Source organism: Rhincodon typus, chromosome 9, assembly GCF_021869965.1.
Source record: "Rhincodon typus isolate 14 chromosome 9, sRhiTyp1.1, whole genome shotgun sequence".
NCBI lineage: Eukaryota > Metazoa > Chordata > Chondrichthyes > Orectolobiformes > Rhincodontidae > Rhincodon > Rhincodon typus.
Window position 1 is genome coordinate 26,537,285 of NC_063340.1, and position 26,575 is coordinate 26,563,859.

Below are 26,575 nucleotides of genomic sequence, written 5' to 3' on the forward strand. Positions count from 1 at the left end.
TTTTTGTGGTCCATCCCTCCCTCCCCTTTCAGATGTGGAATTTCCTCTCCGTTCCAGTTGAAAGGCGACTATTAGTGTGGTGAATATAACCCTGTAGGCAGTAATTGTTCTACAATCCAGGAATGCCAGATCCTTTAACCAAGAATGTTGTTGAGTCAACAATCACTTAAAGAATGCGCAATTTAAGCTCTGACGTCAATATGCTTTGACAGAAGGTTTTGTTTGTGAGGAAATGCATTTTTAAATGGGGCAGGCTACCATTGAAATTTAGTCGAGTGGTGATTGGACAAATCAACTGTTACAAATTTTGATTTTCTTTCCTTTCCTCCTGGTAAGTATTTTAATGGTTGAATTTGTTTTGTTTTATTGTTCATTTATTGTGATAAAATATCTCTCTTGTGCTAAATTAATCTCTTTGCTGTAGTATCTGAGTCGAGGATGCACCAGGTACTTTGCCAACAAGGAATCCGACAAAAAGATTCTACAGAATCGCAAGAGCCCACAGGTAAAATACTAACACGTAGTGAAATCTGCACCTGCTCCAATAGGGAGCTGCCACAGTACAGGCTATTGGCTGCATGCTGGTTAAGTTAAAAGTTTTCAGTTTTAATCTTTGAAACCCTTTGAGCCAAATAGTGCTCAAAGTTTATTGAGCTGTTAAGAATTCTGTGAACACCATTTTACAGATAAAGTTTCATTGCTCTGTTTTGGAATGCTATTGAGCAACAGTAGAGCATGTAAAGCAAGAATGCAAGGTATTAAGATCAATTGCATAAATTTTAGCTTTGCACAGTACAAATGTTAGTGAATATGGAACTGGTAGGTAAATGGAGAGTGAAGACATTGGATAACAGAACAGGTTCATGAGGCTGAATGAGTTATCTGTTTTCATGATCACAAAATGATGTGATGCAGACAGAAGAGGTTGGTTGCTGTGATGAAGGATTGTTTGATTTTAGAAGAAACCAGGAATAAATTCCCAGTCTGACTAAAGTTTTGGGGGAAAAGGCTTGCCCTGCAGTTAAGTTTTTTTTTTTGTCAGGCTTGGTCCAGCTCACACCACTGGAGGTGAAAGATTGAACTAATCTCTGAGTTGCAATATCCAGTTGCATGACCTAGAGGATATTGTGTAGAAATTCAACTCTGATCTTGAGCAGTTGACAGCCATAGGTCATCTGACTGGGTTTTAGCAGTGTTTAGGTAAGTGAAAAGCAGCTGTTGCTTTACTATGAGGTGCTTTGCCAAAGAGAATTGAAATGGTTTCATCTGGAGAGAATGTGGAATGATTATACACAATGCTCAATATTTGTCATTAATCTGCAATAGAAATATTTGTGTTTGTACTATGATATTTACAAACCATTCTATTTGGAAAAAAAACCCACAGTATCTAACTTGAGCACAACTTAACATCTTCAATTTTCATACTATCTGTCGATTGGGTTGCATCTTGTGTTTCACTGAATATAATTATACCTTTGAAGATCTGATACATTATCTGATATTTTGAATGTAACACTGTCTGAGAGAGTAGGTGTGTATATAGTGTTGAGTAGTGATATCTGTATCTTGTTCTATTTGCTGTAAACCTGCAACTATCACATATAACAGCAAGCTCAACAGCATCCCTAATAAGTCTGGAGTAATTTGCTCACTGCATTTTTTTTCTGAGCTAGCTCTCCACACCTCTTCTTGTGCTGGTTTCAGAATCCTTAGTCGTTGATCCTATACAGTTAATGTTGAATATGCTGCTTTGTTCCCATTACGTAAATATCACTGCCTCACCAAACAAAACATAAAATGCTGTTGAGAATTTATAAAATGAAAAGATTCTACTGTTCACCAGTTTAATTTTAGTTACCCAAATAATTTCCATTAAAATTCCATTTGCAATTTCTGCTATGTTTATGGTGTTAACGGACATCAGTTCAAATAAATAACTTTACCAGATTATTCTAAATCAATTTTGCTCAGTGTGGGACCAGTTTTTAGGAGGTTTATTTCTTTGTAATTGCCACTAGGTTTAAAATCTTTGCATTAGGTTTTAATGAATATTCTAAACCTTTCTGATCTCAGAGTCATATTGCGTGGAAACAGACCCTTCGGTCCAGTGTCTGTACCTTAGAAAATGTTTTTATTTAGTTTTTGATTGGGAGGGATTGAATCAATTTCACTTTACAGATTGATTTAGTTGACATTCTTGTTTCTATTACTCAATTTTAATGTGAGAGGAGAAAGATTTAAAAAAAGGGATGAGAGGCAACTTTTGCGCACAGAGAAAGGTTTGCATTTGGAATGAAATTCCTGAGGAAGTGGTGGATGTGAGTACAATTACAACATCAAAAAGACATTTGGATAAGTACATGAATAAGAAAGGTGTGGAGGGATATGGGCCAAGCACAGGCAAGTGGGACTAGTTTAGTTTGGGATGATGGTCGGTATGGACTAGTTGGACCAAAAGGTCTATTTCTGTGCTGTATGACTCCACGATACTATGACTTTAAAAGTCAATGTGGCGGCACGGTGGCTTAGTGGTTAGCAATGTTGCCTCACAGTGCCAGGGGCCTGGCTTCGAATCCCCCCTCTGGCAACTGTCTGTGTGGAGTTTGCACATTCTCCGGGTGCTCCGGTTTCCTCCCGCAGTCCAAAGATGTGCAGGCTAGGTGGATTGGCCATTCTAAATTGCTCGTAGTGTTCAGGGATATGTAGATTAGGTGGGTTTGGGGAATAGATCTGGGTGGAATGCTCTGAGGGTTGGTGTGGAGTTGTTGGGCCGAAGGGCCTGTTTCCACATTGTAGGGAATCTATTCTATGAATATCACACTTATACCTTTTTCTGATGTCATCTCCATAAGAGAGGCAGTTTCTTGGCATTGATAGCAAGTGTGCAATATAATTCACTGCAGTAAATTCACATGCAAATGGCATGAATCCGTTTTAAATGGAGCAATGTTATTGAAGTAAAATCATCTTATTTTCTTTCCCTTTTTAAATATCAGGAGGAAGAGGTGATCAGTTTTTTTTAACTCATGCATATGAAGTTTGTATGATGTAACTGTCTGTCTGTAATTATATTTGCAGATGCTTACATCACTCCTGTGTGGTGTAGTTGTAGTTGCATGCATTCATCTTTCCACTAGAGTAGTTATTTTTTGTGTATGGTTTATGCCAACAGGGTAAGGGGTAAATTCTGTAGTAGTTTCTTACTTATTTTCTTGTTTAGTGGTGTTTTTATTTTGGTATTTTGTTGGAGATGGAAGCAGGCAAGATGACCTGTTTGTATGTCAAACATCAGCTGCAGTAGAAATCTTTTCTAATTGTGGTGCTGTATGTGGTTCCATTCGTGATGAGATGAATACTTGAGACTGTAAAGAGTATTGGCGACTGTGTGCTGGGCTATACAGCTGCAAAAGGAATTTTTTAATGTAAAACCTTGTTTGTATTTGGAAATGTCCTGAAATCAGTATTTTCAAAACTGTGCCATACATTTATTTTTTTTTAAACTGGAATCCAACATGAAAGCTCTGGTTTGATATACTTCACTTTGATGAATGACAGAACTTACAGGAAGCCCATGTCCTGCGCATGTCAATCCTGACTCAGTGGGTAGGGCACTTTCATTTGTGAACCACAGGGTTCCGGGTTCAACTCCCATTCTAGGGCTTGAGCATGAGGGAGTACTGCACTCTTCTGAAAGACAGCGCCTCCAAGAGACAGTAAACCTAGGTCCCACCTGCCTACTCAGGTGGATGTGAAAAGAAAAGCAAGAGAATTGTCCCTGGTATCACTGTTAAAATATATCCCTCCATCAAGATCATAATTACCAGCTTATCTATTTTTCGTCACCTTGCTGTTGTGGAAGTTTGCTCAGTGTGGTTTGTCTGCTGCATTTCCTACCTTCGGAGTAACAACATTTGAAAAGTTCTTAATTGACTGTAAAGCATTTTAAGATGCCTAGTGGTCATGAAGCCCTCTAAATGCAAGCCTGCCTTTCTTTTTGTTTTGAAGGCCATCACAGCTGGGATTATTTCCTAGCTGACGTTCTTCAAATCCAGTGATACTTGTGTTACTTTTCCTTGTTTGATAGAGGAATTCAGGACAATAGGTATAGTTGACACTTCTTCATTGGGCAGTAAATTCACATGCAAATGGCATGAATCCGTTTTAAATGGAGCAATGTTATTGAAGTAAAATTATCTTATTTTCTTTCCCCTTTTAAATGTCAGAAGGAAGAGGTGATCAGTTTCTTTAAACTCATTATGTGAAGTTTGTACGATGTAACTGTCTGTCAGTAATGCATTTTGCACTTTTTTTTTTACTTAAAATGCGTTCTGAGGGTGGATGTGCCTGTTCTTGGAGAAGTGAAAGAAAGCGGTCTCAATAACTGTTTGAAAGAAAATGAAACTAAACTAGAGATTGAATAGAATCTAATTTAACATAGATGTTGGGAATGACATTTGCAATGAAGACAATGGGAGCTAAACAGACTATATTGAAATCCTGTGGTGATGGACTGAGTGCAGAAACTATTCTGATATTAATGAGAAGCAGGGCTGGAAGTGAGATGAGAGAGACAGTGGAATCTGAATTCATCCGTTTGTGATATATGGAATGGAATGGAACTCGGGACTCGATTTCTGTGCAAGCACAGGAGGAGAAATCATTTGCGTAAATGTGGTATCTGAGAGGCTGATTGCAAGGCTGCACTTGAAGTGGGCAGTTGCATAGCAACATTAGGGGGGGTTGTAGTGATCTGCAAGTGTCAGAGTTTAGAGTAGATAAGTGATCATTTGTTGACTTTGATTGCATTCGAAACATAAAATGTAAATAACATTGTTGAATCTTCCTTTTTTTAATAAGGAAATATATGTTGATATCTTGCACTTCAGTGTGCCATCTTGCTCTCGTCATTATCTGTCATGAGTTTTAATTTTGTATCACTTAGCAAACACTGCTTCTCCCTTTGTTTCCATGGAAATGAGCTCTTAAGCTAGTTGTACACTTAAACATTGCAATCAGCTTGGACATTATGGATAGATAAGGGCAAGAAATTCTTTACTGTCTGCAGAAGGTGGATGGGGAATATTTTGATCTGGATTTCCTCATGTACATGGTAAATCAAATATGCTGCATCAAAGCAAGTACTGCAATGGGTCTGTATTTGGGTATTATGAGTTAAATTACAGGAAGGGGAATTAGAAACAAGTGGGAATGATATTCTGAAGGCACAGGTATCTGAAGTAGAATTAATGTAACAACTGCTATGTATTACAACTGATTGTCGGCAGATCTAGCTTTTTGAAGACTTCCAGTGCAGGCAAATATATTATTTCTTTCATGGTGTGTGCATGAGAAATTGATCTACTAGTTTGCATGCATATTATAATTTTGGCATTAACATTCTGGACTGACTGTGCATGTTTCTTTTTGGTTGCATGTCCTTGATCCTTTTAGACATTAGCTGATGTGTTGCATCTTTTTCATTGTCTCCTTCCAGTGTCTTAAAGAAGGCTCACTGAAAGACCCATTGCTGGATGACCATGGTGATTTTAACCGCATGTGTGTTGCTATGAAGAAAATAGGGCTGGATGATGCAGAGAAGCTTGATCTGTTTCGTGTAGTTGCAGGTGTTCTGCACCTTGGAAATGTTGACTTTGAAGAAGCTGGAAGCACCTCAGGTATAACAACTATTTTGTCGGTGTAGATGCAGAGTGCCCTCTTAGTATTCTCCAGTCCGGTGGTCTGAAAGTTATTATATAGTGTTACTTAACTGGCTACATGTTAGACAAAATAAAAACCAAAAGAACTGCGGATGCTGTAAATCAGGAACAAAAACAAAGTTTATGGAAAAGCTCCGCAGGTCTGGCAGCATCTGTGGAGGAGAAAGCAGAGTTAACGTTTCGGGTCCAGTGACCCTTCTCGGAACAGACGACAACAGGAAGGGTCACCGGGCCCGAAACGTTAACTGTTTTCTCCTCCACAGATGCCGCCAGGCCTGCTGAGCTTTTCCAGCAACTTTGTTTTTGTTACATGTTAGACGGTTTGTCTAATAGTTTGTTGGAAAGCCAACCACTGAATGATGAACTTTGACAACAACAGAACTGTTCGCCTGATCTGAAGAGGAAAATTGTGTAAAAAATACCTGTATTAATTGTCTGTAATTGCAGTTGACTGGTTAAGGCAATGGCTAGCAATCAACTGGGATTTTTCCACTACCCCTTCTATGTCCTGATCTTGCAGTTTTTTAAAATGACTTCATACAGGTTAGTTATCGCTCAAACATCAGAAAAACAGTCCAAACGCACCCACGTTAAGTGGGGTGGCTCAGTGGTTAGCACTGCTGCCTCTCAGCACCAGGGACCCAGGTTTGATTATACTCTCAGGCGACTGTCTGTGTGGAGTTTGCACATTCTCCGTGTCTGTGTGGGTTTCTTCCAGGTGCTCTGGTTTCCTTATGCACGGCAGGTGGGAGGGGTGTGGTCTGGGTGGGATGATCTTTGGATGATCAATATATACTCGATGGACCGAATGGCCTGCTCCCACACTGTAGGGATTCGATGGATTCTATAGCGGCCTGTGACGAATTGTATCAATATTTCTTGAATTGTTTTAAATTTAAAACTATTGTTGCTCAATTTTCCTAAGTGGTAGGTGGGCTCTGATTCCTTATCGTAAAATCTCCAGAAGTTACCCTCAAATTTTCAGTGGTGGTTTGATACTTTGCATTGTTCTGTTTTGACAGCATGAACTGTCAATCTGTTGGAATTGAGGAGAGGCAGGTGCTAAACGTTTCGCTTTAGCAGGCCACAAGTCCTTTGGAAAGTGTCTCGTGGACCCTGATGTATCAGTGCTTGGGCAATTGGGAGCCTAGAGTGGAAGTTGTCTTTCTAAAAAAAAACAAAAAACATTAAAGAGCTAAATAGTGATAAGGGAAATGAAATAAAATAAATGATAACTAATACATGACAATTCAAATTAATATGTAGCACCAGTTAAGAACAAATGTTACTGTTGGTGTTGCTGACTTGCTCGCTGAGCTAGCTTGTTTTCGCTCTGATGTTTCGTCACCATGCTAGGTAATATCAGTGAGGCCTCCGATGTAATAATGATCTACTCCGCTTGGAATTTATACTGTCTGGTCTGTTATGGTGAGCAGTGTCCTTTTCCGGTTTTGTTCTGTATGGGTTTGTATATGTTTGTTGATTGCATTTTGGGTTAAGAACCATACCTCTAAGAATTCCTGTGCATGTCTATGTTTGGCTTGGCTACTTTGGTTACCTTGTCCCAGTTAAACTGATACCCTTTATTGTCTGAGTGTACTGATATTAAGCAAGGTTTGTTGTGTTGTTTTGCTGCTAGCTGATGTTCATGTATTCAAATGGCTAATTTCCTTCCTGTCTGTCAATCTGCGTGTTGTGGGAATGGAGTCTTTCATCCTGGAATGTTTGTCGTAAAGTGTCTGTGGGCTTGTGTGCTACCATGATTCCTGGTGGTTGTAGGAGACTCGTCATCAGTTCTGATATGTTCTTGATGTAGGGCAGTGTGGTCAGTGTGTTAGAGTGTACTGTGTCCTCCTGTTGTCTGTTTTTAGTAGGCACCTACGGATGAAGTTGCGGGGATATCTGTTCATAGTGAAGATTTTGTACAGGTCCTCTTCCTGTTTCCTGTGTAGTTCTAGCGTATTGCAGTGAGTGGTGGCCCATTTAAATAGTGTCCTAATGCAGCTTTGCTTGTAGATGTTGGGGTAGTTGCTGTGGAAGTTGAGGATTTAGTCAGTATGGGTTACTTTCCTGTATACAGAGGTTCGGAACTCCCCATTGGTCATACGTTCAACTCTGTCCAGAAACAGAAGCTGATTGTTGTTTTCTTCTTCTGTTGTGAATTTCATCCCGGCAAATACGTTGTTCATGAGGTGGTGGGTCTCTTCTAGTTTGTTGCGGTTAATAATGACAATGTGTTGTCCATGTACCGAAACCACAGTTTAGGTTGAATGCCAGGTTTGGGGTAGTGTGTTCTAGACTTTGCATGACTATCTCTGCGATGAGCCCTAAACTGGGTGACCCTATGAATGAGCCATTGATCTGTTTGTATGCTTGACCATTAAAGACAGTGTGTGGTGAGGCACAAGTCTAGTAGTTTGAGTCTCCCCACTGGGCACACCTTCACACAAACTGGCCAAGGACCGTCAACAGAGACTGCCTTTAATGGTCAAGTATACAAACAGAGCAATGGCACACCCATGGGGTCACCCATCTCAGGACTCATCACAGAGGCAGTCATGCAAAGACTAGAACACACCACCTTCCCCTGCATTGGATCTAAACTGTGGATCCGGTACATGAATGACACATTTGTCAATATTAAACGCAACAAACTAGAAGGGATCCACACCTCACCAACAACGTATTCGCCAGGATTAAATACACAAGAGAAGAAAACAACCATCAGCTTCTGTTACTGGACATCACAGTTGAACATATGACCAACGAGGAGTCCCAAATGTCGGTATACAAGAAAGAAATCTACTCTGACCAAATTCTCAACTTCCACAGCAACCACCCCAACATCTACAAACAAAGCTGCATTAGGACACTATTTAAATGGGCCACCACTCACTGCAACATGCCAGAACTACACAGGAAGAAGAGCACCTATACAAAATCTTCACCATGAACGGATATCCCCGCAACTTCATCCGCAGATGCCTACTAAATAGTCAACGCCAAGAGGACACAGTACGCCCTAACACACTGACCACACTGCCCCACATCAAGAACATATCAGAACTGACAACGAGTCTCCTACAACCACCAGGAATCATGGTAGCACAGCAGTCCACAGCCACTCTACAACAAACACTCTCAAGGATTAAAGACCTCATTCCCACAACATGCAGAACCAAGGTAGTTTACAAAATGTCATGCAATGACTGCCACAAACGTTACATCGGACAGACAGGAAGGAAACTAGCCATCAGAATACATGAACATCAGCTAGCAGCAAAACAACACGAACTTTCCTTAATATCCGTGCACTCCAGACAATGAAGGCCATCAGTTTAACTGGGACAAACATAACCATAGTAGCCCAAACCAAAGATATAAACACACGGGAATTCCTAGAGGCATGGTTCTTAACCCATAATGCAATCAACAAACATATAGAATTATACCCCATATACAAACCCATACTGAACAAAAACCAGAAAAGACACTGCTCACCATAACAGACAGGACAGTATAGATTCCAAGCAGAGTAGAGCAACATTGCTTCATCGGAGACCTCACTGATAGATGTTTCATCACCATGATAGGATACATTGAGTGCAAGCAAGTCAGTAACCTCACCCACAACCCGAGCTACAAATCTTTGCTAAAACTTTAAATGTTACTGTTTCCTTGTGTCCTGCTATTCTATGCATGGCCATAACAAAAATAATTCATTCAGTTTAGTTCATGTTTGGATAAATGCCTTGACTCGAGCATTAGTCCATGTTGCCTCTGAGTTTAGGTGTTGAGTTCAAGCTCCGCAATCATCTGATGGAAATGCATCACGTAGGGCAATAAGTCAATGCAGGACTGAGTGTTGGATGGAGCGTTACATGTAAAAGCTATTCTCTGCTAAACATGCAAGGTCCCTTGGCACTATTCAATCAATGGAAGTGGAGAACTGGGAGCAGTCTGTGCCCTGAAGTAAAAGCATGAAAAACAGACTATTTGCTCACATTTCTAATGAATGAGTTGTTGTAAGGTTGTAGGATTGGATGTGAAGTGATGTATTGGATGTCCTCAGGACATGCAAAATGCTTTCTAAATATGAATCACTTCTTTCCTTGATGTGTATACAATGAATAATTAATCATATTTTCAATGTCTATCTTTACTATCTTTATCTAACATTTTTCTCTTGTGCACATTGAAGAAATTTTTTTTGTTTTATTCTCTGAGTTATATAAGTAAATGTAAATAAATACTTGTATTTAACTGCTTGAATTGTATTATTAAACACTATATAGCTTTTATGCAATTTAAATGAAATATTTAATTGGTTAGTAGAATTTATCAGCATTAAAATCAAAAAAAAATGACCAAGGTTTATATTTGATTGCACATAGGAACTATATTTTCAGTCTTCGTAATCAGTGTTATTAATTGCTAGGTGGATGTGTCCTGAAGAACAAATCGAGTCAGTCACTAGAGCACTGTGCCGAATTGCTGGGGCTGGATGATGATGACCTGCGTGTTAGTTTGACCACTAGAGTAATGCTGACCACAGCTGGAGGTGCCAAAGGCACAGTTATCAAGTAGGCAAACTCCTCTGTACTACATAATCTGGTAACCCTGGTGTTTTTGAGAATGCTTTAATGAAGCTCGAGATTGTTGTAGTGATGATTGTGATTATATGCACCTCGAAGTACAGATTTCTGTCCAACAGTTTGGACATTTGTCTATTTAAGACAAGAAATCCAATCTGTCTCTGGAGACCTCAGATGATGTTACAGGTCACACATTGATCTTTGAATTTCAGGTTCATAATTTGATTTGGTTTTATTATAGTTGACATTCCTGATTTCTATGATCAAGAAGTTAATGTGGTTTTAACATTGAAAATAATAGATAAGTTCAGTATGACTTTCCAAAGGTTATTAACAATGACCAGAGTGCTTACAGTTGGTTTATAATTTCACCAGGGACCTGAATGAATTTTGCATTGGCTTTTAATGCTGGATAGTTGTGATTGAAATATGAAGAAAGCAACAGGACATGTGACAGATGCGTTATATGTCCTTTATTAGAAGAGCACAGAGCTATTGGAAGTCGATATATACAATTTGGGAAAATATCATGCACTACTCACTTACTGCCACTAGAGATCTGTGTGTTGTACTTTCTGCAGAAGTAACTGCTGAGAAGAGCAACCTGCAAAAAGCTGATGTTCACCAGTGGTCTTGTTGGACAATAATTATATCTCATTTATTATAACACCTAGGCCTAATTTCAGTTCTAAATAAAAGTCCATCTCTTTGAAAGCAGTTAGTTTGCTGTGTTGTGTCTCAGTACTGCTTATAAGTGTTTGTAAACTACTAAAATCCTGAAGTATTGCAGCTGAAGCATAATGTAATGTAAAATAAATTTGTGATGGATTATGTAATTTCTCATCAAATGCGCAAATTATGTCAAGTCCTACACGAGATACAACATTGTTTGAGTTAATTTTGCAGTAAATAGAAATGTATTGACAATTAACAAATTCACCATTGTAATTTCGGTACTAAAGAACTTCTTGAAAATGTAGCTTATACAGTTGAACATGGTGTGAAATTTGGAGAGATTTTTTTTCTTGCTACTTGTTGCTGGGTATACTGACTGATTATAAAACCTGAATAGCAATGTTAATACAGTGGCTCTGTTCCACATGAGAGCTGCCAAAAGGCTAGCACTGGATTCTATGCATTTAAAGTATCAGATCATTTCTAAATAAAAAACATGTAATTTGAGGGATGACATGGTGACTGGAGAAAGAGACTGTACAACCTTTAGTTCCTGAAATTCCTCATCGCTTGGGTTTTCTTTGTGTAATTTGTGTCTGCTGTACACCAAATGAAGAAAATTAGTTACGCTGATTAGTCAACCACTTCTAAAAAGTAATACCCAATTCCTTCCTTATTTTCAATTTGCCAGGTTGATGGAAGAAGAACTAGATGGACTTGATTTTTTATGTTTAGCAATTTGTATGTAAGAGAAAAAATGCAGAATTGTATTTCAGATTTGATAGATTAAGATTTTGAATATTTCTATCTCAAACATTTTATGAAAACACTTTGAGAACAGTACAAAGTTTTATTATTGAAACTATTGACTCTTCTCAAATAGTTTGTTCATTTTTAAAAGTGTAATTGAATATCCCTGTTCCCCATCTTAATGTCTGTTGTCTGGTGCTTTGAGAATTATTTGCTCCTAATTGTGCAGCATGTTAACAGCAAACGAAGAGTCTTAACATTCTGTTTTCTAGTGCACGCTGGCCACTTGTTCCTGTATTATCAAACAATGAAGAAATAATAGATTTGGAGCTGTATGCCTCAAAGCTGATCACCAGACTCCATAAAACCACAACTTTTTTTAATGGAGTTCAAATTATCTAATTACAATGGTGATGCCGTAGTGTAAACTCTCACATGAAGAGTTTTATTGAATCTCCTTTAGAAATGGCAACATACAGTCGGTATGTTTTCCTAATCGTTACACCCAACTAGTTTCAAAATTAGTTTCAATATTTACAATGTATTTGAGTAAAATACCTCTGCAGCCTTGTACAATGCTAGCCCATGTTTGTTTTTTCAGTGAATGGAGTGAACTGTTCCGCGAGGATAATGAATATGAGATTTCACTTTGTTGATAGAATGCAGAAAGTTTCTGTCAGAACTTCCTAGAGATGGTGGAGTAGGTGGTTTCTGATGAGCAGGTAGAAAATAAAATTGTTAATTTAATCATGGCAGATAGATAAGTAAACTGATTAGGAGAAGAACAATTCTGTGCCCCACCTTTTAGTCTTATTCACTCGTGGAATGTCGTAGCATTTATTACCCATCCTGAGCTACCCTTGAGAAGGTTGCGGTGAGCTGCTTTCTTGAACCACTGCAGGTCCTGTACTGTGGGTAGACCATTAGAGAGAGAATTCCTGGTTTTACGTAATCTTATGGAAACTTGTACTAACCATTTGAGTCTGACATCTAACTAGCATTAGTTGGTGTTTTTTTGTGTGTGGGTGGGTGACTCGGATTGTTTGATCATACGCAGATGCTTTTAACATTTAATATTTTTTTCCCCCTCTATTTGTCCTGTGTGTGTGTGTGTGTGTGTGTGTGTGAGAGAGAGAGAGTGAGACCACACAAATGCTTTTAATGTTTTTTTCTCTTCTTGTCCTATTTTTGCTCAGTTGTTTAACTTGGGTTGGGCAAGACAGGACCTTCTGTGAAATGCACCTTGGCACATCTGCCACTGGGATGAGAGAGCTGATTGGATTTTCAGAAATGTTGGCAACCACCATAAAGCTATTGGTTCCCATGATCCAAACTAAAACCATACCAATTTAAAAACATCCTATTCTTTAGCAGCTCTTTGCACCAGAAGCTAGCTTGCAGACTTAGCATTAGTATAATTCCCAGCCATACCTAACCTTTGGCCCTCTGTTTGCTGCAACATATCTGCAGCTACTGATTGGCTCAACTGTGCCCTCATCACCGCCTTTTAATGTCTGCCTTGCCAATAAAATCATTACTGTCACTGTGTCTGGCTGTTTCCAATGTTCTGATAGTAGGCTGACCTTGGTGTCATATTTGACCCTGCAATGAGCAGCTATGACATCCATGAAATAACTCCAAGAAGGCCAATAACCTGTCACCAAGTCATCCTTTATTTACGCCTGTGTAGTACAAGACACTGATCCAACTAGCTCAAAGCTGTCCCCTAGAGTGAACAGAACTGCTAATATTCCTGTCTTTTTTTAGGAAAACACCCATGTGGTCAATGAACCAGTAACAAGCAAAGCCAGATAAGGGCAATGCTTACATGGACACTCTTGTTTATATCTGTCAGCCAGGACTCCCTGATTGGACCAGGTTACCAGCCCCAGTCGGGGAACTCATATTCTGTGAGGTATTCCTGGCTGTTTTCTCTCATTCCATGCCCTGTAAAGTTGATTGTTATTTATAACTGCTGCCCATGCCCTTACTTGCCAGTCTTATTCTCCTATCATTCCTGTGCTTGTTGATTGATCTTAACTGCCAGTCAAGCAACATCTTTATTTTAACATTTTCCACCCCGGTTTACATATTCCTCCACAGCCTTGTTCCTCAGCGGATCTGTAGCCTCACAATTCTCTGCTTTATCTGTGTTCCTTTTAATGTTAGCTTCTTGTGCATCCCCAATCATTAGGTTCCTCCTTTTTTGGTGGCTGTGCTATCAGTCATTTAGACCCCTCGAAGCTGACCGCAAGCTGGAAGAACAGCACCTCATTTTCTGCTTGGAGACTGTGCAGCCTTCTGGACTCAATATTGAGTTAAACAATTTTGGGACTTGAGCATCTTCTCTCCAGTCCTTACCTCAATTTCACACAACAGGTCTTGTGATCACATGGTCTACTGTGACAAAAAACCCATTGTTAGCCACTAATGGTCCCCATTAGCAGCTATTTATTCTCTCAGACTGACCTCTACCCATTCATTTGTCTGCCCAACTGTTGCTCTCCCTCTCCCTAGGCTCCATCTCCAGCTACCATTTACACCTCTCCCTCCCCTCACCCCATCTTCAACATATAGAGCAACTTTTTCCCCAGCTGCAAACAGTTCTGAAGAAGGTTCACTGGACCTGAAATGTTAACTCTGCTTTATCTCCACAGATGCTGCCAGACCTGAGTTTTTTCCAACAATTTTTTTGCTTTTGTTTCCAATTTTCAGCATCTGCTTTGGATTTCTTTAAGGTTTTAAAAACCATCTCAAAGAAGGAAAGAGAGGACAAGATGCAGATAGGATTGAGGGGGGAGTTCCACAGTTTCCGTCTCTGCAGCTGAGGCAATTAAAATCGGGGATCTGTAGGTGGCCAGAATCTGATGGCTGGTAGGATTAGTGACGGTTACAGAAAAAAATTGTGACTGAAAATAAAATCGTAATGGAGGAAAACAAGCATTCCAACACAGTAAAACTGCAGTGAGTTTAATTTGAGTAACCAAAAGCTACAGCTCTGTTGAGGTGGTGAGCCATTCCCACCAGTGGAACAAGGGACCCAATAAAGGACAGAATACCTGTGATAAGCCAAATTTGTGCCAGCTTATCAAGTTTCTATATTGAACAGAGATGAGTTAAACCAGATTAAAGTGTGGGATCACAGGAAAGCCATCAGTCGGCCTTAAGATCTCTCTGTGAAACACTGCAAGTATGGCTGAGGAGACTGACAACCCCGAAGAGCCTGAGGAATGTCTGCCTGTTCCCTAGCTGAGCTCATACAGGCTATCGAGATGCTTGAATGGATTGTAAAGTGGGAAGAGGACAGTAATTGTTACAAGGCTTTGTGAGATGATTAAGTTTAAACTATTTCCTTTCATTCAATACAAGTCCATTAGACCAGGTTGCCATGGGGACAGATGCTCAGATCAAACCCTATTGGAAAGCAAGGTGTTGGTTTTAACAACTCGAGACAAAGTAAAAGGCATATGACCTTACCATTAGGTCTACTGATTCAGATACCCTGGACCGAGACACAGTGTGTGTGCTGGAGTAAAAAGAGGGGAAAAAAGGTACATTCTGATAGCCATCAGGAAACTAGTTGGTAGGAACTTGTTCTCTAGTCAAAGAAACAGGATGTATGGAGAGTTAAGACAAGTAGAAGACTCAACTTAGTGTGGCTGGGGTAGGGTGTCACTAGAGTGCACTTTGCAGTTGCAAGTTGATTAGGAGATTCTCCGAGGAGAGACAGATGTTGGCCAGGGAGCATGATGGTGTGTTGAAGTGGCAGGCGACTGCAAACTTGGGTCATTTCTGTGGACAGAGCACAGGTTTTCTGCAAAGTGGTCACCCAGTCTGCACTTCATCTATCCAATGTAGAGGAGACCACATTGTAAGCAACAAATACAGCAGACCATATAGACTGGTGTAGGTAAAGAGCTACTACACCTAGAAGGTGTATTTGCACCTTTGGATACTGCAGAGGGAGGAAGTAAACAGGCAGGTGTTGCACCTTCTGTGAATGCAAGAGAAGATGCTGTGGGGATATGTTGGGAGTGAAGGAGGAGTGGATTAGTACGTCCGAAAGGGAATGATCCCTGCAGAGCCCTGACAAGGGAGGGGAATATGTGTCTGATAATGGTGCACTGCTGCAAGTAGTGGAAATGGCAGCTAATAATCCTCTGGTTGTGGATCCTGGTGGAATGGTAGGTGATGTGGGGAACCCTGTTGCTGTGCTGGAGGAAAGGGGGGTGGGGGGGTGCAGGATCAGTGCTGAAGTGCGGGAGATGGGTCAGACACAGCTCATGGCCCTATCCACCATTGTAGTGGGGAATCTTTGGTTAAGCAAGAAGGTGGACATTTTGGAGGCCCCCTTGTCGAAGTTGGCATCATTGAAACAGATGTGACAGAGACAGAGATACTGGGAGAATGGAATAGTGTCTTTACAGGAAGTAGGATGGAGGATGTATAGTCAAGGTGACTGTGGGAGTTGATGGGTTTGTAGTGGATATTGGTGTCCAGCCTATCTCCAGAAATGGAAACAGATGTTGAGGAAGGGAAGAGAGATGTCAGAGATGGATTAGGTTAAGGTGAAAGCGGGGTGGAAATTGGAAACAAAATCAGTAAACTTGTCCAATTCTGGACACGAGAGGGAAGCAGCACCAATGATGTCATTGACATACTGGAGAAAGAGTTGTGGGTGGGGACAAGAATAGGACTGGAACAAGGAATGTTCCATGTACCCCCAGGAAAGGCAGGCTTAACTGGGGTGCATGCAAATACCCATGGCCACACCATTGAACTGAAGAAAATGAGAAGAGTTAAAGGAGAAATTGTTCAGTGTGAGGATAAGCTTGGCTAGGCAGAGGAGGGTGGCAGTGGTGGATAGGAGTGGTTCAGGCCTGTTTTCCAGGAAGAAGCAGAGAGCCCTAACACCACCTGGCCTTTAAACCCTATCTGGTCAGACTTTTCGGTCATCTGTGCTATATCCCTTGAAATGGCTTAGGGTGAAATTTTGTTTGGTAGTACCCTGTAAAACTTTGAGATGTTTACCTATAGCAAATGTACTTTTTGAGTGCAAGTTGTTCTTTTTTTAAAAAAAAAGCCTTGAGATGTTTGTTTGTGCTGTTTGCTTTCCTCTTCCGGTTAGCATTGATAAACTGAAGCTAATTTAAAAAGAAATCAAAACTTTAATTTTTTAAATTGTGATGGAATATTTTTAAATGCTGCTTGCAGGTTCTTCAAACATTACTCTTTTCAACAACTTGAATCATTTCACGGAGGTTGTAAAGATGTTCACGATACATGACCCACCCCTACCTGCCTTTTTCCATAGGGACCGCTCACTCCGCGACTCCCTTGTCCACTCCACACTCCCACTAACCCCACCACACCTGGCACCTTTCCCTGCAACTGAGGAAGTGCTGTATCTGCCCCTACACCTCCCTCCTCACCTCCATTCAAGACCCAAAACAAACCTTCCATATTAGACAGAGGTTCATCTGCACATCCGTCAACTTGGTCTACTGTATCCACTGCTCCCGATGTGGCCGCCTCTACATTGGTGAGACCAAGCATAGACGTGGAGACTGTCGCGTACAGATCGCAGATGCTCTACGAAACAAACAACAACACCTTCCTGTCGCCAACCATTTTAACTCCCCTCCTACCCCCTTGGTGACATATGCCTCCTCCAGTGTCACTGACACCACCCACAAATTGGAGGAGCAACACCTCATATTCTGCCTCGGGAGCCTACAGCCCAATGGCCTAAATGTGGAATTCACCAGTTTCAAAATCTCCCCATCCCTGGTCTCCTCCCATGTCCAACCCTCCCTCTCATCCCCATCTCCTTGACCTGACACAACCTGTCCATCTTCTCTCCCACCTATCCGCTCCTCCCACCTCACTGACCAATCCCCACCACTCCCTACCTGCACTCACCTATCAGCATCCCACCTACCTTTCCCCAGCCCCACCCCTCCTCTCTCTATGTACTTCTGAGCTCCCTTCCCCCTCCCCATTTCTGAAGGTGCGTCCTGATCTGAAACATCAACTTTCCAGCTCCTCTGTTGCCTGGCCTGCTGTGTTCCTCCAGCTCCATACTGTGTTGTCAGAATGCATGACACCTGTGTATCGGACAATGTTTTTTGCCCCCTTTTCTGACTGCACAAATGTGATATGCTAGATGCAGAATAACAAATCAATGTTTACATAGCATTTGAAGAGGATTACTCAACATCACTTTTTAAAAAGATCAGACCAATGTCCCAATTAATATGAAAGGTTTATTCATTCTTTGTTTTATTATCAGTGAGTGTTGATAAAAGTGTGCTGCCTTTGAGTGGCTCGACGGAAGTATCCAATGATGGTGAAGTACACTTGGGTGTTTCTCTGATAAGTTGGTTCTGTGATAGCTTCAAACAAGCAGCTCGTTATTGTTCATTGTGGGAATAAAAACCAAGGACTGCAGATGCTGGATAAAAATGAAGTGCGGGAGAAATTTGCTAGGTCTGACAGCAATTGTAGATGGAAAAGCTGAGTTAGTATCTCCAGTCCAGTGTCTCTTTCTTGGAGTTCTGAAGAAGGATCCTTGGATGTGAAACATTAATTCTGTTTTTCTCTCTACAACTGCTGCCAGACTTGCTGAGTTTCTGTAACACGTGTAGTTTTTGTATAAAAAGTATCTGTAGTTAAATAATTGAGGAAAAACATATTTTGTTTAATCCTAACCTTCTGTAATTAATGGACAATTTTGCTTTCAGTTTAAATGCAGACTCACTTATACAATTAGTCATGGACTGTGATTATATCTGGCCTCACTTTCATCATTCAAATTGCAGAGGTATCTCGTTTAGCTATATTGTTTTCCTATCAGTTAAACATTCCGCTATAAAGAAAACAATTCCAATGGTAATTTGAAAGGAATTGCTATGGTGTACTGTTGCAATTCATCTGAGAACATTCTATTTCTAACATTGCATTTTATGTACAACAAGACCATCGCAAATTTTGGCTTCACTTCACTGTTTGAACAGTGCTGCAGACTTGTTAAACAATTGTTTATAAATGTAAAGTAATATTTTATCATCATTTGTCTCTGATTAGTCCTATCTTGTGATATTGCTCCCCTTGGCTCTAGAATATAAATTTAAGATGCTGTTGGTTTGGGAAACTGCAAAATGGGGTCAAGCTGGGGGGTTCAAATCAGGGTTTTAGACGTGAACCACAAGTGTGACCCTCAGCCAGAGCAGAACTGAATAAAGGTGGTAAATCATGACAGGTTTGCTCTTCGGCTCTATGATCCAGTCAGTGTTTCTTAAGCCTTGACACCGTGCATAACGACAGAGGACCAATGAATAAGCAAAGGAACAACACAAAATTCTAGCATTTATACAGGCACAATACTACTGAAAAGCTATAGCTGTCACTACAGGAACTTATTTCTGAATGAAACCTGATTGATTACCCTAACTGAAAGCTACTCTGGTGTTCTTCAGGGTACCCTTAAAGGTGGAGCAGGCAAACAATGCCCGAGAAGCTTTGGCCAAGGCAGTTTATAGCCATCTATTTGACCATGTGGTAAAGCGGGTCAATCAATGTTTCCCCTTTGAGACCTCCAGTTTCTTTATTGGAGTTCTAGACATTGCTGGGTTTGGTAAGTTTCCATCCTTTTATACTTCTCAATATTTAAATTTGGTAATTTAATCAACTTTGATTTTGTATTATAATTGCATCCATGGTTGATCTCTTGTGCGCTCTGTTACCTGCTGCCCCTGCTCTCTGCTGTCAACTCCCCTCCCTTTTTTATGGGGAGGGGGAGGATATACCCCTCTCCTTAGCTTGCCTACCTGTTCTGAGGCTGCCCCAGCACTTCTAATTTTTTTCCAGCTGCACAGATCTTTGTATCAGTGACTTCCAGGACTGGACAAGAATTCTGTGATCAGTGTGCTAATACCCATCCCTGCATCTTAGAGGGAACATTGTTCCCATTTCTCGCTCTCACTGCCCTGTCCTGCCCCCCACCTTCCTCATCTCCCTCTCGCCCATTCACTCCCTTGCCTTTTTGGGGGCTGTAGCTATTGAGATAATGCTAACAAAGTAGATTTGATTTTGTGTTTGAAAGGAATGCTGGTGGGGAAAATGTAGAGGTTGTTGGGGAAGAAAAGCAAACTCACTAAGTCATGTGGGATATAGGGCATGGAGGAGAAGGTGAACCAGACTCTGTTTGAAGAGCAAGGACTTGCAGTTATGGAGCGCAACAGTTCTCGGAAACTGATGAAACACCTTATTGAAGTTGAATCTTTGTTCACAATTTTCAGAAAGCTAGCTTTGCAACTTTGTGTAAATAAATTCAAAGAAGTCAAATTCATCACTTACAGTAGAAAGCAATGGACTGCTTAAGTAGTTGTTGAAGTGAAGTTTCTGCTGAGTTTGTCAAGCCTCATGTCCTTGACACAGTCAACGTATTAGATTGGAACGAGCCGAGTGTCAATTTGTGTTGATTCATTTACATCGATTCAAGCTTCTGTGTAAAAGGGGCAGTATATCTCTAAAATCTGTTCTCTGTAAAAGCTATTTGCAAGCCCACCCCCACAATCTTGCAACAATCTTAGTTCACAGAATTACAGATAATTCAAAGCTCAAGATCATTGAGAAGAGCATTAGCAATCGTTCTGCAGGTGGTGCTGTGTTTGCTGACCTTTTCCAGTTTGTATTTTCAGAATATTTTGAGCATAATAGCTTTGAACAATTCTGCATTAACTACTGCAATGAGAAGCTTCAGCAGTTTTTCAATGAAAGGATCCTAAAAGAGGTACAATGTACACTTATTTCTTGTGTCTATGTCAACTGATAAAACTCATGTAACAGAAAATAAAGATCATATGTTACCCGGAGACCAATTGTAGATTTTTTTTTATGTAGTCTATTTCACTCTGTCGAAGCTCTGCCTTGGGTTTCTGCAGTTTCCTTGAAACATGGTGATAAACCTCCTCTCCCATCTTCCTGGTTCTGTTGTATTTTTCCTGAAAAGTAGTGCCCAGAATTGTCCAGAAAAAACAAGTTAAGGTCTAACCAGTGATTTCTCAAATTCTAACATGATTTATTTGCTCTTTATGTTGTATTGTCATCTTTTAACCTACTTCAACTATATATGTTTTTCTAATTTGATAATGTTGTCTTTCCTTCATTAACTCATTTCTTGCTCAATTAAAATTTAGTCCATCCTTGACTGTATACATTACCTTAAGGGTTCTTGTATATGAACATCATGATCTCTCTCTCTCTGTTCATTTACAATTTGTGTCAATTGCATCATGTATACCGTTGTTGAAATGCATCTTCCAGGAGTGAACCATTTTATACTTTTGCATTTAAAATTTCATTCTCTAAGACCATGAGATGTACGAGTAGGTCATTTAGCCCATTGAGTCTGCTCTGCCATTCAAAGAGAATGTAGCTAATCTGATGGTCTTCAACTTCACTCTTCTGCCTTTTCCCGTAACCTTAATTCCTTTACAGCTTAAAAATTTATCTCAGCCTTGAACATAACGTCAATAGCCTCTGTGGTAAAGAATTTCACAGATTTACTTCTCTCTGAGAATTCCTCCTCACCTTTGTCTTAAATGTGCAAGCTCTTATTCTGAGATTGTCCTCTAGTCCTAGACACACAGTGAAGCAACCTTTCTGAATCTACCCAGTCAAATTCACTAAGAATCTTGTATATTTCAATAAGTTTGCCTCTCATTCTTCTAAACTCATTGAGTCCAGGCACAATTAAGTGCAAATTGAATTGAATGGCTTGCTATACCATTTAAAGGGCAGTTAAAGATAGGCAACAAATGCTGAACTTAGTGGCGCCCACATCCCATGAAAGAATAAATAAGACAAAATTCTCCGTGTCAATTTTTCAGATACTTTTATTTTGCACTAGAAAAAAAGATTGTTGAATAATAACGAATGCAAGAGTGAAATTATTAGACCATTTGGAGAGACACTCATTCATATCAAATATGCTGTTTTTCTCTGAATAACATTTAGTAATGGCAACGTAATGAATAACATTTATTGAGATGGATCAAAACCTGTTCTGAAAATTTCAAGCAATCACTTCAAATGGTTAATAATGTAGCACTGACCTGATGCCCCTGCACTTTTAGGAACAAGAGCTATATCAGAAAGAAGGCCTTGGCGTGAATGAAGTGCACTATGTTGATAATCAAGATTGCATAGGTATGTATTAAAGGAACTTGCTGAAGAGCCTGATTATTGCAATTTTTCCTGATCATTTTGGATGTAAAATGATGACACTTTACATTCTGATCCACTATTAATTGTTAAAGGAGCTGGTGGTCAACATTCAAGTTCTAAAACAGGTGATTACAGACAAATTAGATTATTGTGATCTGCCAAGATTTCTTTGTTTCTGGAGTGGGTCAAAAGGTAGCAAATATTGCATTGCTGTTCGAGAAAGGGACGAGAGAGAATACAGGGAACTACAGGCCAGTTCTTTTGACACTCTGTCTGTCTGTCTGTCTGTCTCTGGAAGCTATTATCAAGAAACAGTAAAAGGCAGTTAAAACATCACTACTGATTGTCATTTGTCATGTTGCTGAGTATTTGGGCTGATAACTAGTCCTGTACTTCTGTTTGTAACCAGAGGATCATGACGTGCTTTTGTCAAGCATGCAAGATTCAAACTTACAATGTCAAAACCAAAATCAAGAACAACTGCTTTCATTGCCACGAGTATAAATGTAAGCTACTGTTTAGTGTGCATGCAAATGCATTTTTCATTTTCCCTTAAAACAGATTTAATTGAAGCTAAATTAGTGGGAATCCTGGATATTTTGGATGAAGAAAACCGTTTGCCTCAAGCCAGTGACCAACATTTTACTGCCGCAATACACCAGAAGCACAAGAACCACTTCCGACTCACGGTTAGTTACTACAGTTGAACCAAAGTCATTTCCAAAGTAGGAAGTCTTTCATTTGTTTCTTCTTCAGATCTCTGATGAGGGTGCAAGGGTTTGTCTTTATGTTTTGGTTTTATGTAAGGGACACATTATCTAGGGCCCCTGCATCTGATTAACATCTGAGTCAAAGAACAAATGTGGATTTTGGATGAGGAAAACGAGTGTTTGGCTACAATTGCTTCCACGCAAAATATTCATCTTAGTAGCTTTCAGATATTATTTAACTTCAGTTTAGGACAGGAGCGGGAGGAAATTGAATACGGAAAACTCAACATGCTTGTTAAATGTATCCAATATTAGTATAACAGGTAATCAAATAGGAGATAACAATCAAAAGAACTGTGGATGCTGTAAATCAGAAACAAAAACAGAAATTGCTGGAAAACCTCAGCTGGTCTGGCAGCATCTGTGAAGAGAAATCAGAGTTATGTTATGGGTCCGGTGACCCTACCTCACACCAAATAGGAGAAGGCAATTCTCCCTAAATATATGCAAGTATTGCATATTAACCCCGATTGTTTCAGCTGTAAGGAACCTGCATGAAAATATGAAGTTGAGCTTGTTTACTGTTATGAGCTGTTTCACACAAGAATTGCCCATGCCCAGTGCACATGCTTCTCTCGGGCTCCATGCAGGTATGGGGCATATGTCGTAAGCCTTTGTCATGGTCAAATATAAATGATCATTTCAGATTGTAACAGGTATTGCCAATTATAATAGGTTCCTAGAGTGGGAGTGATAGAATCTTGCAAAGTGTCTGACTGCTGGGAGATGTTCTCGAGTGAGTGATGGTGAACTTGAATTTCTTTTAATGCAAATCTATATTTTAGATGATGTAACTGCAATCTAGGAACTAATTGGTTATTTTTATGCTGGTGTATCTTTGATACCCTGGACAGAATAGTTAATGACAAATGATGGCTCTTACCATTGACTGATGAAAATTATTTCTGTGATGTGGATTTCACCTTTCCTCAGGGTAAGTGCATCCTAGAACCAACTGTAGAGGATCTCTAAAGTCCCATAGACAAAAATAAATAAATTTTAAATTGAAGAATTTTCACGTGGCAAATCAGGAAATAAACTCCATTAATTAACTTAATTTTTAAAAAAGTACAGGGAATTAAATGAAGATACACAGAAGGGCACAAAGAGATTTTCAGGTTGTGAGTGAGCTTCAAGGTTGAAGGAGGATTACTATAATGGGAAATGGGAAATTATTCATTGGTTGTAAGCAAAGCAGAATATTACATAAAACGTTTGGAACTTGTCAATGCTGATGCTGAGTCTTTTTGGTGTAGTTGCACAAGAATGCAAAAATCACGTGGGTACAGCAAGCATTTAGGATGGCAAATAGCGAGATGGCTTTTATTGCAAGTGAATTTGTGTAGAAATGAAGATGTTTTGCAGCAGTTACATAAACTTTGACACCTAGAATACTGTATGTAGTTTGGATTTCCAGATTACAGAAGGATGTAATTGCATTGGTGTTAGTATAACAGAGGTTCACTAGATTGGCCTCTGGGATGAAAGAATTGCCCTATAAGGTGAAGCTAAGATTGGGTTTACATTTTCAGGCGTTTAGAAAAACAAAGAGATTTTGTTATTGAAAGTGCATGATTTGCACTGCACTGCTTGAAAGTGTAATGGAGGCAGGGTCCATTGATTCCTTTTTTGGAAAGGGAATTGGATTATTATCTGAAAAAGAAGCATTTGCAGAGCGATTGGGGAAAAGACAAGCATGTGGTGAATCACTCCTTCAGATGGCTAGCACTAACATGATGGGGTGAATGACCTCCTTGCGTTCTCTGACTATTCTGTCACTTGACTTCTAGGGACTTGACAGAATGGGGTCTGAGAAGTGTCTTCTGTCTTGGGAATCTATAATACTGTCACAGTCCCTGGATTAGACACATCATTTAGGAGTGGCATAAGGAGAGCTTCCACCAGTGAAAATTGTGAATCTTTGGAATTCACTCCCCTGAAGGTTCTGGGTGCGGCATCATTAAATACAGTGGAGGCTGGAATAGATAGGCTTTTGCTTTCTCAGGGAATCAAAGCATAAGTAAATCAGGCTTGACAGGCCCCAGGACCTTGCTTTGTATTTCTCATCATCTTATGTAATTGGATTAAGATAGAAGCTTAAATATCTTGAATTTTTACAAGTTATTTTTATTTCACTACAATTCATACTTATAAAGGAGACACTTGACGTTTCATAAATGTAAAGTTGTTTCTTCAGGGCCGAGTAAGTTGATAGGTAATTATGATTGTACACTGTTTAAAAACTCTAATTCAATAAAGCAATTTTTTTTTTTGGTGGGTATGATTTACAATGAACTAGAATGTTTAAAAAGTTGAAGTTCCCAACAATTCAAGTGAATGTTAAAATTTCCAACAGTGTTTTCTGGAGCACAGACCCACTGACAGCACCATCTGGATTTCTGCTTTCAATTAGATATGTATAGATCACAGAAATTGTTACCTTTACAGTTATAATGACCATTATTGCTATCATCGAATATGACTAGTGAACTTTTATAATTGCTTAGGGGAGGTGATGGCCTAGTGCTATTATCACTAGACTATTAATTTGGATATACAGGTAATGTTGTGGGGACTTGGATTTGAATCCTGCCATGGCAGATGGTGGAATTTGAATTCAGTGTTTTAAAAATAAAAATCTGGGATTTAAAGTCTAATGATGACCATGAAACCATTGTCAGTTGTCAGGAAAAATAAAATAAACATTTTTAAAAAATTTTAAATGTAAAACAAAATTTAAAAGAACGTTTAAAGAAAAACCCCATCTGGCTCAGTAATATCCTTTTAGGGAAGGAAACTGCCATTCTTACAAGGCCTGGCCTACATGTGACTCCAGACCTACAGGAGAGTGGTTGACTCTTACCTGCCCTCTGGGCAATTAGGGATGGGTAAAGAACACTAGCCTAGCCAGTGATGCCCAACTGAAGGAGATGGCAAACAAGATTTGTGAGAAATTAGTCATGAATGGGTTCTGAACCTGACTTTTAAAACACATTCTTGGAATGAAACAGTATTCATGTGATACGTATGCATTCTTTACGTTGTGTAGATTCCTAGAAAGTCAAAATTGACAGTTCACAGGAATATCCGTGATGACGAAGGGTTTATCATCAGGCACTTCGCTGGAGCAGTCTGCTATGAAACAGTAAGTTTTATATTCCATGGATTTTATGTAGTCCTTCAAAGCCAAAAAGAAAAAGAATACAAGAAAGAATAACATTAATGTAGTGTTCTTCGTAAGGTTGGAGATCCAAAGTGATTTACAACTAATTAAATTCTTTTGCAATGTAATCACTTGTAATGTAGGAAACTTGACAAACAAATTGAACGCAACAAAAATCAAAATGTATCAACTTAATAAAAACCAGCAAGCAGTTTAGTGAAAAATATTTACCAGGTGACCAAAGGGAATTCAAATTCTTAAAATAGTCATAGAATCCTTATAAACCCCCTAAGAAACTTAACACCTACTCTCAAAAGACCCTGGACTTCCAGTTCTTGGCGAACGACTGCTCGAGGAGTGTTTTCACGGATTATTCTTGATACTTCTAGTTTTTTTTAATGCTACAGTGCGTTGATCTTTTTCTCAGTTATTAGGTATTTCAAAATATTCATGAAACACTTGAATGTATGAAAAGTGTCATTATTGTTTATCGTTTGGATATCTAAGATAAATTTTCCCATTTTTTTTTCCTGTTGTGCTTGCAAATGGCTTTACTTTAAGGTTTTGGAGTAGATCTGTAGCTCGGTTTGTGGGTGTTGAGGTTGGTTGGCTCGCCGAGCTGTTTTGTTGTTCCGCAGACGTTTCGTTACCGTGCTGGGTAACATCCTCAGT

The 26,575-nt window shown here is 39.6% G+C and overlaps 1 protein-coding gene across 1 annotated transcript in view; it reads left to right on the forward strand.

The window, feature by feature from the left end:
- The window catches only part of myo6a (myosin VIa), a 224,349-nt gene that overhangs the window by 142,946 nt on the left and 54,828 nt on the right, over positions 1-26,575 (forward strand). The window contains exons 10-18 of the mRNA XM_048600957.1: positions 425-505; positions 5,498-5,678; positions 10,159-10,303; positions 19,219-19,376; positions 20,443-20,534; positions 21,880-21,952; positions 22,532-22,659; positions 25,790-25,885; positions 26,331-26,337. Of these exons, the coding sequence (XP_048456914.1) occupies positions 425-505; positions 5,498-5,678; positions 10,159-10,303; positions 19,219-19,376; positions 20,443-20,534; positions 21,880-21,952; positions 22,532-22,659; positions 25,790-25,885; positions 26,331-26,337 (961 nt within the window). The remainder of the gene's footprint in view (positions 1-424; positions 506-5,497; positions 5,679-10,158; positions 10,304-19,218; positions 19,377-20,442; positions 20,535-21,879; positions 21,953-22,531; positions 22,660-25,789; positions 25,886-26,330; positions 26,338-26,575) is intronic.